General features: G+C 37.1%; 1 protein-coding gene across 4 annotated transcripts in view; it reads left to right on the top strand.

The window, feature by feature from the left end:
* Positions 1-88: 88 nt before the first annotated feature.
* ACOX3 (acyl-CoA oxidase 3, pristanoyl) overlaps positions 89-14,812 on the top strand; it is a 37,171-nt gene continuing 22,447 nt past the window's right edge. Inside the window, exons 1-7 of one of the 4 annotated variants that reach the window (XM_038178270.2) lie at positions 89-229; positions 3,130-3,313; positions 5,441-5,669; positions 6,861-6,932; positions 8,091-8,180; positions 8,762-8,905; positions 9,550-9,638. In XM_038178270.2, coding sequence (XP_038034198.2) covers positions 3,177-3,313; positions 5,441-5,669; positions 6,861-6,932; positions 8,091-8,180; positions 8,762-8,905; positions 9,550-9,638 — 761 coding nt within the window. In that variant the 5' untranslated portion in view covers positions 89-229; positions 3,130-3,176. Of the gene's footprint in view, positions 235-3,129; positions 3,314-5,435; positions 5,670-6,860; positions 6,933-8,090; positions 8,181-8,761; positions 8,906-9,549; positions 9,639-14,812 lie in introns of all 4 variants that reach the window. The other 3 variants (XM_021270002.4, XM_038178269.2, XM_038178268.2) reach the window with 3 other exon arrangements.

Here is a 14,812-nt window from a genome sequence, read left to right as displayed (position 1 = left end):
TGGCGGGGGGAAGGAGGCGGGACCGGGCGCGTCCTGCTCCCGTCAGTTCCTGAGGCGGGGACGGCGACGGTAAACAGAGCGGCCCTTCATCACCTTCTCGCACGTAAAGGTTGCAAACCCGATTAATTGTGGTGCCAGGCGGCTGCGGAGCGGTTCCTAGAAGCGCTCTGCTGTTGTGTAGAGGGGAGCGGGCGCCAAACGCTGCGAATCCTCCCTGAAGCAGCACCGTGTAAGGTACCTTTAGTCCCAGCAGCAAGGCTGAAGGGTTTTTAACGTGTTTACGGCTTTTAAAGTTCAAAGCTGTCGTGCTGACTGCTGTATCTCGGTGTAGAAAACGCATTTCTGGGAAAGCTGCTTGGGGTTTTGGGGCTGTAATCCCGCAGGTCACACACAATCTGACCCCTCAAGCTCGAGGAAACAAATGTTAGCACGCTTTTATAGTAAAATGTGGTACCTCACGTAGTTATTTTTTTGCTTTCCGGCCAGAAACGAGCCCCTTTTGCTTAAGTTAGGCAATTCAAAGAGGGGTTGTGCAACTGAAACCTCAAAGGGGTTTGGGCAGTCACGAACTTGAATTACCAGCAGGAGCACCTTCCACGTTTAATTAGATAAATAAAAAAAACTCAACAGGTATCATATAAGCAGCAATTCTCAGAGAGTTAATCTGCACCGTTGTTTCGTGCCACATCCATGTGCAGATTTCAAACAGGCAGTGGAATACAGTTGTTCAAGGATGGACATAGCACCTTGGGGCAGTCCTTTGGCTGCCATTCTCCTGCTGTAAATAAATACTTGGCTTGATTTCTAGTTGATTTTGAAGTTGTTGCTTGGAAGGACTCAATCAAAGCATTGTAGGAAAGCAGAGAGGGAAATTTTTTTGTTTGTTTGTTTTGCTATGCAGGAACGCTTTTCTTGAATGCTTAGTTTTATTATTTGAACCGTCTCATTGATTTACAATGTAAATAATGTTTATACACACACATATTTAAATAACTGCAGTATTTTGATGTCATGTTTTTCTCTGTTCTGAGCTAGAAGCTTCAGCCTGATTTAAATGCTTTACAGTTCACTTTTGTTTGCCAGTAAAAGGGTAATGTCTGTTGGTATGGCTTCAGGTTGAAATGCTTTGTTCTCAGTGCCTGGGATTTGGGTTTTATTTTTCTCTTTTTTTCCTTTCCAAACCAGTTGCTCAGTACTGGAAGGAACTGCTCCTTCCTGGAACTGTTAGCATATATAGTATACATAGCCAAGTTGATTTGTGAGAGCTAGCCCAGTTCTGGACAATCTTAAATTAGTAGGAGCTGTGGTAGGCACCATATCATTCCATGCTGATCTGATCAGATATTTGCTTTGTACTTTTACAGTACTGTTATCTACAGTAATCTATCCACTCCACCTTTCCTGCTTCCCATTTACCCCAGATAACTGATTGGACTTTTAGCTAATTAAGTCAAATGTCCATTACAGCAATAATTTTAAAGTACCTTCTGTTCACTTAAGTAAACTGCTTGACATTAGCCAAATAACTAGTGCCTTTGATCTTCAGTCCCCAAAATCAATCCTTATTTAATGAATTTAAGTACATAATTTTTCACCAAATAAAGGAAGAATTCCAGCTGCAGAAAAGTCCTTGTTTCCTGAGAAAATAATGATGAATCTTCCTATTGGAAGATTCCAATTTAACTTTTCAAACTTAACTGTTGAAATTTAAATTTTGTTAACTTAGTAAACAGGATTTATTCAACCAATTTTGGAAATGAAATTACTAAACTTCATTTTAAAATCAATTAATATATGTTAGCCCAGCACCTGAAAAATTCAGCTGTAACCTTTCTACACTGATCTAAAAGTGCTTCCAGTTTATATAGTGGTATCTGACATACCTAGAAATCATATAGACTTTTGAAAAATATAAGTTAGATGGGAAAACTTCATTTCACAGACTATTCTCTATAAAAATCAATTAAGGAAAATAACAGATTAAGAGGAAAATAATAATTTTCTGTTGCAAAAAAAATAACATGCACTATTTAGTACTTCAGGCCTTAAGAAACATTTTGGCAAAATACAAGGAAGGGCAAAAGCAGTATTTTTTTGTATTAGAATATTATAAAACTATTTGGAAGCAGGTTTAGGAGGGTTTATGGTCTTTGTACAGTTTCTGTCTTAGTGAAGAAAATTCTACCTGTTTTGAAAGCATGAGAACTTTAGTTTGTATTCCAAAAATAGATCTTCTATCGAAGTTTGAAACTGAAACACAGTGTCTTTTTTTTTTTCTCCAAAACTTTGGAGATGTGTGAAAGTAGATTGTCATGAGTTAATTCTTTAACAAAGGACTACGCTAACTATTCTGGAGGTTTGGGAAGTCTGCTTTCATAATGACTTGCCTTATTTCAATCAGGCAAAGGAGTTGCAAATGTGCAGAATTTACAGGAGTTTGTTTCTTGCAGTGGTGTACATGACTTTATTGCATGGTTACTCATTCGTATATTCAACCAGTGGAACATAAGGGCAGAGTTCCTACCATTTCCCTTAAGTCTTCTGACTTGTGTTGTTTATGCCTGAACAACAGCTTATTACTTCACTTATGCAATAATAAGCCTTAACGCATAACCAACATGACATTTACATAAGAATTGCTTGAATTTTAACTAGTAATGTGGAGATAGTATTGGTATCTTCTAAATAGGGTTTCGTTTTGTTGTGCACGTTTGGTTGCTTTTATATTTTATTTTGCACTACAGATAGAAGTGAAGTGGCTTAATCATTCACATTAGGTTATTCAGAACATGCAATTTTCTTCCCTAGATCTTTTCTCACCTCTTAATATGCAGTATTCACCAATGCTGTCCCTGTTTCATATTTTGCTCATTTTAAAATGTGCAGGCCATATTTTAGTAACAAAGGCCATGTAGATCATTTAAATTTGATCAAAGACATTTTTCCTTAGCTTGTACCACGTCAGTTGAATTAGAAAAAAGTACAGCCAGTCTTTTAGTTTGCTTTGCACTGCTGTATTCACAGATTTGAACAGGTTAAATTAACAACCCTTTTTATTTCTTTATACTTATAAAAGTTAGACATCTGCAGTGCTTCAGTTCATGTTGTATATTTTCTTGTTTGGTGCAGAACGGTTTAGCTATCAATGGCATCCACAGTAAATCTGAAAGAAGCCAATGGCAACCAAAGTTCCTGGGATACTTTGCTACCAGATTTCCCCAAGGGGCCGCTCTGCAAATATCGAAAGAAAGCTTCCTTCAACTGGAAGGAGATGGCAGTGTTTCTGGATGGTGAGGATATCATCCAGCTTAAAGTAAGTTTAGCAAGAACAGTAAGCATGTTTAAATTTTGTACATGTCTTTTCAATAGAATCACATGTGATTTTCAAACACAAAGTATTTAATAACACTGTACTTATGGAGCATGAAATTAACTTTGCACATGTAATTTCCAGAGCAGAACTGAATTTTTAAGCAAACTACTTTGATGTCAGCTAAAGTTTATTTCATTACTAATTGTCAATACAGTGGAGACAAGTAGATGCTACATTACAGGACTTCATTATCCATTCCAAACTGAGTAAGAACTGTATTTTATCAGTTTTCTTTATGATTATTAAATCATTAAAATTAAATCATTAAACATTTTTTAATAAAATAAATTTAAAAAAAATAAAATTAAAGAAATAATTAAAAATAAATAATAAGGCATTAAATCATGTATTATATATCTATATTATATTTAATACTGGTATTTATTATATATCATGTTTTACAATTAATTTACAGTCACCTAAGTTTATGCCTCATGGTATTTCTGCTGTTCTTTGACCTGATGTAAGTTAAAAAGGGGGAGATTAATTGCTGCTCAAAAAGTGGTGTGGGAATGCATGATGTGGAAGATGTAGGAGGAGACAGAACTGCCTTTTTTTTCTGTGTAGATTTATGTAGATTTAAGCTAATATTGAAGGTGCACTGTAGGTATTAAAATCTTAGAAGGAGGATCAAAGAAATCAAAAATGCCTTGTTTTGTATCTAACATATATTTAAAAGTGTATGCAGAAAAAAAAAAAAAAGAGAAAGTGCTCTGCATCTGAAAGAGTTTCGAAACTGAGCAAATGGTATTGTTCATAGAGAGAGAATAACCCTAACTTTGAAACAGGAGCATGGGGAATCATCTGTTTTGTTTGTTTGTTTCCCTTCATACTGCAACATTCCTTTCAGAGAGGGGAAAGGGACTTAAAAAAAAATAAAAATAAAAATAAATAAATAAAATTTTGCCTAAGACACTTTATTATTTTTTTTTCTAAATCACACAAAAGATATTTAAGAAGATGCGGATATCATATGATCAAGACAGAGATATGAGGTGATAAAAATGCTGTAGCATATCATTCTCGTTAGGCCCCACCTGGAGTACTGCATTCAGCTGTGAAGCTCCCAGCACAAGAAGGACATGGAACGGTTGGATCGGGGCCACCGGAGGGCCATGATGATGAGGCTGAAGCACCTCTGCTATGAGGACAGGCTGAGGGAGTTGAGATTTTTCAGCTAGGAGAAAGGAGACCTTAGAGCAGCCTTCCAATACCTAAAGGGGCCTACAAGAAAGCTAGAGAACTTTGTTACATATTCTTTAGAGCCTGTAGTTACAAGACAAGGAGTAATGTTTAAAACTAAAAATGGATAGATACAGATTAGATATAAAGAAGACGTTTTTCACTGTGGAGGTGATGAGGCACTGGAACAGGCTGCTCAGAAAAGCTGTGGATGCCCCATCCCTGGAAGTGCTCAAGGCCAGGCTGGAGCAAACTGGTCTGGTGGGAAGTATCCCTTCCTATGGCCAGGGGTTGGAAGTAAATGATCTTTAAGGTCATTTCCAGCCCAAGCTATTCTATAATTCTGTGGTTTTAACTAAGGAAAAAAAAAAAAAAAAAGATATTTTAAAAATTTTAAAAGATGTGCACATTTACATATTAAATGGAGTACATTTCTGCTTTCACCTGGGAACAGAACAGTTGTGGTAGCCTTTAACGTTACAGCATATTTTTAGCTGGATGCTACCCCTGGAGTTCTGCCTTTGTTCTCAGATTGAGAGCCCTTGCTCTTTAGAGTCCTTCCCTCAGCTTCATAGTGAAATAATTAAGTGGCTATAAAAAGCAAGTAACTTTTAACAAACCAATTTCTTACATTCAGAATGAATCAGTCTCACACTTGTTACTTCATGACAAAGGAGCTTTTGTAAAATTTAGCTGCATGAACTGTATATATAATGACAGACAATTTTGATATATTTTTAATTCTGGGGGATTTTGCCTTTATAAACTTGAATCTATCAAACTATTGTAGTTTGAGGCCTAGTATTATCCTAGAAGAACATTAACTTGTTTTGTTGATGCTTTTGTGTTAACGTTCTCATGTCATTTTCCCACCCTCAAGAACAGAATCTTCTCTGCTCTAGAAAATGATCCTTTCTTCGCACATCGTCCTGGAGAAGATTTGAGCCGTGAGAAGTATCAGGAGCTGACGTTCCTGCGCTGTAAACGACTCTTTGAGTATGACTTTCTTACTCAGCAAGAGATCATAGAGAATCCATTAAAAATATTTAATATGGTTATCTGCATAGGAATGTATGATTGGTCTCCGTGTCTCCAGTATTTCTTGCATTGCGGTGTAAGTACAGGTCAAAAATATATGTGAATTTAAGTGTCTTATAATACCATAAATCTGTTGTTTTCTGTCTGTTGTATTAAAGCAATATTTTTCCCAGTCCATTGTTTTCAAAAATCAAATTCTGTTTAACTGTTTGGAAGAATCACAGAACTGTGGGATAATATTAGTAGATCTTTGTCCTTTAGCCCCATCCCTGTTGGAATCCTGCCTGGAGAGTAAAGGTGAAACAGTATGGGCACAGGTACAGAAAGGTATTTTGATGCTTACAGTTCCACCTTTTGTGTCCTCTTCTGTCTCTTCAACGGCAGCAGTAGCCAAAAGAACTTCTACACTCCAGAGACAAGTATCAGAAACTTCCTTGCCTCATCCCCTGGAGTGTTGATTCAGGGCAGAATCCAGAAGAAATGGAAATCAGTGTAGAGATTATCACTGACATCAGTGGCTGGGCTTCTGTTCATCAGGTCCCCCCTGGATGAGTCTCTCAGAAAATACTTCAGAAGGAATACTTAACATAGGTAGCTTCCCACTACCTGATCTATTGGGAGGTGTTCTGCCCGTGGCAGGGAGATTGGAACTAGATGATCTTTAAGGTCCCTTCCACACGAGCCATTCTATGATTCTATGATAGGTGGTCAAATAATATTTGCTGAATTAATAAATTATTACTCACTGCAGGGAAGGTCTGGGGTTCTGTTATATGAACATCTCTTTAGAAAAACTGAAGGTAGATTTAAAAACAATAATCTTACTGGTTCTGAAGCAGCTACCTTCAGGTCCCAATCTATTTGCTGTGAAACAAACCAGAATAGTCTGAAAATTTTGCTTTATTCAAGGAGATATCCACATATAAAAGTGGAAAGTGAGCTCACTATGCATTTCTAAGAGTTTGCATGGAAGGCTTGAACAGGTTCAAACTGTGAAAAGTTGATCCTGTCTTGAAAATATTGCAGCAATGGGCCATTTAGTCTTTGGTCTCACTACTCAGTGTTTTCTCTTCAGAGAGTATTCAATCCTCTGCAAAGGGTTCATGACAAGATCAAGTCTTGACTTGCTTCCTTAAGGTATAGTCTAAGTAGTAGTTTACTATGCAACCAACCTTTCCCTGGTCTCTTTAATGGATATCACTATTGCATATATATTTGTGTTTTCTATCATGGGATTACAGATTTCATTCATTATTTGTTTTTACAGGTATTTGCAGGTACAATTTTGAGTGCTTCAAACAGGTTTGCAGACCTACTGGGAAAAGTTTTTAACATGGAGGTAAATTTTTTTGAATAGCTTGTGAGAACTGGGCATTGTCAGAAACATGGCATTACCTGTACCTTTGTATTATTTCTGATCTACTTAGGTACTGATCTAAATAGCAAAAAGAAGACCAAGGAGCACATTGAAGCACTGAGCCTTGACTGCTCTCACTGCTAGTTGTCATACCAGTTCCTGAATCTGTATTAGACTGTCCAAGTTAACATGCAGTCAAAGTTTGCTGACTTCTCCCAAAAAGGCAATATTGATGACACTATGCCAGTTTTGTTATTGCCCAGTGTCTTTTAACAGTGTGGTAGCAAATTTTGCACTCTCAAAGACTCCAACATCTACATCATATGCTATGCAACACAAGCCCTTGGCATGATGCTGTAAATATTCCATAGAGAAACCAGAAACCAGAAAACAATAATCTCTTAATGCCACAGAAACTCCACAGAGATTCCAAAGGAGACCCAGAACCAAGTGCTCTGTACAGTAAGTCCAGCCTACCTGATACAGAAAGAGCCAATCCTGAACATTTTCTCCTGCTCAGCATTCACTCATTGACTGACCCTCATTGATTCTGCAAGATAAATACTCCTGAGTGCATTCAAACTGAGCATCATGCCTCTTTTGCATCTCTTTATCATTTTTTATCTTGTTTCTTTGTCAACCATTCACCTTCCTTACTTATTGAATCTTCTGAAATTGTTTATGTCTCAGCAGTAGACAGACAGCAATATACTCCTACATTTTTTGTTTTCACTTGCCTTTCAAAGGTTTGGTAACTACAGCTGAATACCACAGGCCAAACCAGGCTAGGTAAAAGGGTGCAATATTTACATTTCAGTGTGACCTCAAACAGCTGGTGTTCCCAAATACTGATGGAGAATCAAGTGTATGCATATATTCATATGATTCACCCATTTTCATCGCAAAAGAGTTCTCTCAGCCCAGACAGTTGAAAACTATCAGTCAGTGCATGTAACAATCTGTACCTGTCTGAATAAATCAGCCATCAGCAAAGGAAAAAAATCTTTTACCCTACTGCAGGTAGATTTTGTAATTGCAAGTCACTTTTCAAGAGCTAAATTAGTAATCGTTTTCATGTCTTATGGTTTTAATTACTCTAATAAACTAGTCTTGAATTGTGCCTTATATCTCTTTGTTTAGATTTTTGGATGTTTTGCTCTGACTGAACTCAGCCATGGAACTAATACCAAAGGCATACGGACCACTGCCACATTTGATCGTAGCACTCAGGTTAGTCTTTAATGCACAGGAATAATACTTAACACTGTTAATCTGTTAGACTTCTTCAGAAAACACAGTATTTGTAATCTAAAAATCTGAATGTTGAAGTTATGTCTGCATTTTGTGATACGTGTATTCTAGAGAATGGATTCTACTCGTGGTCCCTTAGTTGTCCAAACTGGAAAATGTGCTTTCACACTATTAGCCAGCATTCCTTTCCATAGAAAACTGCACAAGAAGGAGGTGGTCCCTGCACAAGTTTCAGCCCACAGTGGACTCAGCTCACCTTAACCCAAGATCTAGGAAATGCTTCAGAGTCCATCACTTTGCTTTACTTTTTTAACTGCTTCAATGAACAATTTAAAGGCTGAAATTTAGGCCTTACAGTCAAGTCATTAACTTTTTCTCCTTTAAAGCTTTCCTAGCCACATGAGTTCTCTCCAAAGTTGAACACTGTAAGAGAGATTTTAACTGTTGGAGCACAGTACAGGATGAAATACTGGCAGCTAATGGATGCTTTCAAAACATGATCTTGTCCATGAATAGGTTTTATCATTTTAATCATTTTTCTCCTTTTTTGCTGGCTACAGGAATTTATCATCAATACACCTGACTTTGAAGCTGCAAAGTTCTGGGTTGGTAATATGGGGAAACACGCCACCCATGCAGTTGTGTATGCCCAACTGTATACTCCTGATGGACAATGCCAAGGATTACATTCCTTTATTGTACAGGTAGGATAAGAATATTGCTAATCTGTTGTCTTTCTGTGTGGGTGAGGGGTATTAAATTAAAGATCTTCTGTTAATACTGTTTCTTACGGCTTTAATGAATGCCTTCAATATTAATAGCAATTGTGAACAGTGCACCATTTTAAAATGTTCACTGTGTTTTTGTGCTGGTTGTTCAGCCAATTTTATGTCAGTTTTCTGCAACTGGAAAATGCTGAAGAGGTAAGAAGCCCAAAGATTATCACACTGCCTATACAATTAGAAATAACCTATGCTATATGAAGTCCTGAAAGTCTTGGACAAGGCTTAAGGTCAGGGAATATCTTGAAGCTGATTGTTCCATTGACGTTAGGTTGGTTCCTGCTCTCTGCGTGCACCTGAAGGAGGTTTCAATGTTAATTTGATCTGTGTTAAGGCTTACTTAACAAAGTATTGTTATTAGCTTAAGTAATTTTCATTATGAGACCTATGTCCTGAATGAACAGATATGTAAGTATATCTAGGATTATGTGCCTGCAAAATCAGAAAGCTTTCTTTAGTATTAATGACAGAATACAAATTGGGAATATTTTCACTGTTTGAAGAGTTCAACCAAGAACTTTAATTGTCCCACAACTGAACTAATGTTTCCTTCCTCTTCTATGCAGATTCGAGATATAAAAACTCTCCTACCTATGCCAGGTGTGATGGTAGGTGACATAGGAAAGAAAATTGGGCAGAATGGTTTAGATAATGGGTAAGTCTATCTGTTTGAACGAGGAAACATTCTACATTATATCATGCATAGTGGTGCAAAATCCTGAAATCCTGGGTCAATTCGGCCTGTCCTTCTGAGATGGTGAAAGGGCTGAGGTAGCTAGTAGCTTTAATATGTTGCTATTTAAAAATAAAATAAAATGAAATAGCAATTTTGAAGAATCCTGAATTTCAGTATTTTCTATTCCTGGAACTTTCAGCCTTTCTATTTCACTCACTTTTTAGAGTATGAAGTGCCACTGATAACTCTGTGGATGTTACTGAGTGGTTTTATAGTCAGACTCTGCAACAGTAATACTGAAAAAAGAAAAAAAAAAAGTTACTAGCTAAAGCATGTTAGTCTGTAAATCCACATGGGTGTAAGCTCTCAATTTTTTGGCACATTAATTTCCAGCCCAAAGCAGGGCTAGTAGAGGACCACAGACAAGGCTTATTGTTAGTAAAGACGTAAGATTGCTGTGACCAAGTAGGTCTGGATCTCTGACACAAGTCAGAGACTCATTACCTGTCTTGTTTAAGCCATGAGGTTCCTGGACTAACCCTGTCCAGTTCAGATGAGGAGGTTAGTTACTTTTTCTGTATTCTATGTGTACAGTTGAAATAAAGAAGTTCCTGGACTTCATTTCTCAGTCATGGCATTGAGTGGCCGTGTTGTGTCTCTGCTCTCCAAAGGAATCTGATAGATTTGTGCATAGAAACAGAAAATTTTTTAAATTGTTTTTTAAAACCCTACATTATTTTTACAGCTCTGTTTAAAGACAAGAAATCTGAAATAATAAAGGGGGTGTTAGTGGGTATCACTTCTTTAAGCTTGCAATTTACTTTTTTTCAGTTGATTCAGTTTGTTGTTCAGTTGTTGTCCTACATAGTGTACCATTGCAGGGTGCCATTGCCATCTGCAAAAAGCAGATATCTTAAGGTATCCTTCTTTGCAATGTAATGGTTTTGACTGGCTTTCCAGCAGGTCATAGGTGTTCTGTAGTTTTTGTCTTTACCAGCTTCCTCCTAATACCCCAAATAACCTGTAGTGTCAATAGTGGCTCTGACTGTGTATGTACATAATTCTTATTGATGCTCTGTAGCATAAAGACACAGATGAAAGAAGAAAAAAAAGCATACAGCAAATGAAGTTTTATAGGGGATGGATGTGAGAAGAAGCCTGGACAAGAGCTTAGGGAGGTTTAGTTGGGATTTGCCTGCATCTGCATTACAAACTTGTAGCCACCAGATGGCACAGCAACATGGGTTTGAGTATTCCAAATGTAATCCAGCTTCGTATTTCAGTAGAAATAGTCAAATTCTGCTGCTCATTCTTAATTTGCTCATTCTTAATCTGCTGCTCATTCTTAATTCTGCTGCATTCTTAATTTTTTTTAAGCACAACATGAGGATGGAAAAGAAAAAAATGAAAATTTGGCATATAATCTGTATATATGTTCATCTAATGAAGTATTAGATCCCATTATGCTGTTATTAAAAGCATTAGCCTCTACCTCATACTTTGCCAGTTTCTTGAATGTACACATGAATTCTGGTTCGACTACCATTGGCACTTAAGTAAATCAGATATATTTCCATAGAGTAACACTTAGGATAAATGGTCAGAGTGAAGATCAGAGTACAAGGAAACTGATAGAGATGTCAGATTTTGTTCCTGTACTCGAAGTTTATGATACGCCTTTTCAACATGGGTATACAGATTTAAACTCATGAGCATATTTGTAGGGCATGGAGAAAAAAATCTAGTTTGCTTGGACATTGTAATTGATTTATGCCATGTAAGAGAACAGAGAACATTGTAATTGATTTATGCTATGTAAGAGAACAGAGAAGGTGATTGTAACAGTCCCTTTTGGTTTTAGAAGATTAATCTCCTCTGTCATTTGGCTGAAGTTTGACTGATACATTCTAATGCAAAGTGTAATGTTTTCAGTAAGAGGTGCAGAAATAATGTGGGAATTTTTGTGGTGTGAATTCAACTGACTAACCTGCTCCTTCAGAGTCTGTCTTTCTAAATAATTCTCATAACTTCTTAACTAGAATGTTATTTAACTAGAATAACATTTAAAAAAAAAATCACTTCAAAGTATTTTAAATTATCTTCCTTTCTTTTTGTCATTCACAAAATTTGGTGTAATAAATACATACATGATTAAAGATAGAACTACATTTTTTCTTACGTTAAATTTAGACTCCAAAAAATAAATCGGGCTGCCACTAGGGGATGCAAGTGCTTCAGTCTTTATAATACAAAAATGTCCACCTGTTGCTAGTAGTCTAGTACTCTGTGAAATACGCTGTTCACTGTGGTCCCAAAATTGAAATATCAGGGGAAAAAAAACAAGCACTAAAAAAAAAAAAAAAGAAAAAAGTGTATTTAGGATCCAGGGGCTTTTCAGTAACATGCATGGCACGTACAGAAGTTGAGAAACATAAAACAAGAGCTTTGTTGATTGCTGATGGCCATTTCTGTTTTTCCCCTTTGTCTTGGTTTTGTTTTGTTTTTTGTCTACTCTGGGTAATGTAACATTACCAAACCTTCCCATTATGCAGTGCACCTCAGTAAATGATTGCCACCAAATCAGTAGTGAAACAATTTCATATCCTGTTGTAACTAAGAGTAAACTGCTGCTTTTCCAGTTCAGAAAAAGAAAACATGCCCACCTGAATTTATGTTGGAAAGAGTTTGAAAATTAGTTTTAATTGTGTTTCTTAAATAGTGCTGAACATGCCTGTCTTTATAAAATGTGCTCGGAGTTCATTCAGCTGTATCTACTGGTAGTGTGGATACGGTCTGTTGAGCAGACAAAACCTACGATAAGGGAAGAACTAGTGAAATTAAGCTATCAACAATACAGCAGACCACTGCCAAAGAGAAAACTGTTTATTTGAACTGAATTGTTTGTAGGGGAAAAAAGGGTATTCTGGGTGAACAGGAATTGTTAGTGGTGTCTAATTTAATGATGGACTTCAGAAAACCAAAGGGTTTTTTACTAGCAGGTTTAAAAACCTTTCATATACAGTTAACATGTGATCTTTGCACATACAACCTGCTGTGACATTCAATGTGTTCTGTAACAACAAAGCTAGATTCAGTGTTCTGAATGCTGAAAACTAAACACAAAACCCAAGAGGAATGGGTAAAGGGGGTTTGTTGGGCAGAAAAGCAGTAAGTCCTGTAAAAGTAGCCCTCCTGGTAAGAGACTGAGGGTTCTGAAAGCCCTCACTGCTATGCTCCTTGCATGCTAGAGATTTCATACATCATACAAATTCAAGTCCTTTGTATTATGTCATTTAAATGTTTAGCTAATTTATTTATCGGTAGCTGTAGCAGTAGCAGAATTTTAATCAATTACTGGCAATGAAATTGAAATACTAACAAACACACAATAAATTAAGATTCTGCTACTGCTGATGTGGAGTGTAGACCAAATGAAAGCCTAGTCCTTCAAAGGATTTTTGTCTCCCAGAATTTATGCCTTTAAATCTTAGATTTCCCAGTGTTTGCAGTTATTTCACTTGGAAGGTTGGAGCTGAAGTTCATTTTGGAGCCTAAGTAGTCTCTTGGAGCTTCATTTTACAATCCAAAGCAGTAGTTGCTGAAGATAAGTTGCACACTATGCTCCTTTGGTTGTTGTGTTTCTACTCCCACACTGCCTTTTTCATTGTGCTGGGACAAACATTTGTGCTGTGCAGTGGACTCAGCTAGGGAACAGGAACTGTCTGAAAACTAATCTCTTCAAAAAAAAAGAAAAGTCTATTTTCAAGCAGATGATTTGTCAGGTCTGGTTCACTGCAAGGCCACAGTAGAGGCTGTTCCGGTACAGGGAAAGTGACAGTATAGGGATGTAAATAAAAAAGCAAGTATCAGTTGTGCTTCTCTAGAAAGAACAAGCTCGTGCCTGTTTGAGGTTTTGATTGTCCTTGAGCCACTGACCAGAGCCACAAACAAGTGTCTGAAGAGAACGGATGAAGCAGCTATAAAATACAAATAATGGCTAAAATACCTGTACATGAACTTAAGTTACCTGAATACACTACCGTCAGTCCTTGTGAGTAATATTTTGTAAGGCATGTCTTGTATATTTGCAATTTAAGTCAAAACAGTGATTTTGCAGTGGCTTCACTGATATTTCCCTGTTTCACCCTCTCCACTTAGTTTCTATGGTCAAGGTGAGACATATAATGCTGCATATATGGCTAAGATGTGGTCACATCGCTAAAGAGCTAAATGCATTATCCCCTTCTCATTTTTATCACTTGCAATTACACAACAACAGCGTAGCCACAGCCAGTTTAGCCACGTTAGCCACATTGTGATGACTGTCACAATGACAGGCACTGATGATACTAATGGGGAAAGGCAGATTCAGATCTGATCACAAAGTTGTTTTATCACCTGCAGAAACTGGGCCTCACATCTGTAGTGTATTTCAGACAGCCTTTTTTTTTTTTTTTTTTTTTTTTTTTTTTTTTCCTTAGCAGATCTTTGTCTGCCCTTGACTTTTGCAGGGGTCTAACCATCCGGAACTCCTTGCCTGACTGGCACTTAACTTATAAGAACTGTAGGGTGACTGGATTTTTGTGTCTCCATGAAGTCCATTAACATAGGATTAGGAGGCCTCTGTTGTTTTACAACTGTTGTTGAATGTTTCTTCTACAGACCTGCATTCTTAGATGAGTTTTGTTCGTAGAAACTGGAGCTAAAATACCGCGTTTCAGTTTTCCCCAGCCTCACTGTAACTCTTCTCAACTTTAACCTTTCTGTGAGTTTCAGTCTGGAATATGCAGCTGTTTTCTTTCTCTTCCACAAGTTTTTCACCAAACCTCTTAAATGTTATTCTTCCCAAGGTTTACTGTGTCTCATAAACAGCCGTGAGATCACTTGACTTGCAGTTTTTCAATACCATTCACCTGCTTTCTGTTTCTGGCTAAAAGGATTGACAGAACTGTCACTGCACCATCTCTAACATAGTCAGTAATAAAAGCTGGCAGGACAGGCATTTTTGTGGGTCTGAAATTCACTAAAACATATTTGAGCTATTTGTACCATAGGTAACAGCTTATTAATTTAGTACTGGCAAAAGGAGCTCGTGGCTTTTCCAGCTGCTCTTTTTTTTTTTTTTTTTTTTTTTAATCAGCATTACTGCACAC

The sequence above is a fragment of the Anas platyrhynchos genome, chromosome 4 (genome assembly GCF_047663525.1).
Source record: "Anas platyrhynchos isolate ZD024472 breed Pekin duck chromosome 4, IASCAAS_PekinDuck_T2T, whole genome shotgun sequence".
Taxonomy (NCBI): domain Eukaryota; kingdom Metazoa; phylum Chordata; class Aves; order Anseriformes; family Anatidae; genus Anas; species Anas platyrhynchos.
This window is presented reverse-complemented; position numbering and strand designations above follow the sequence as displayed.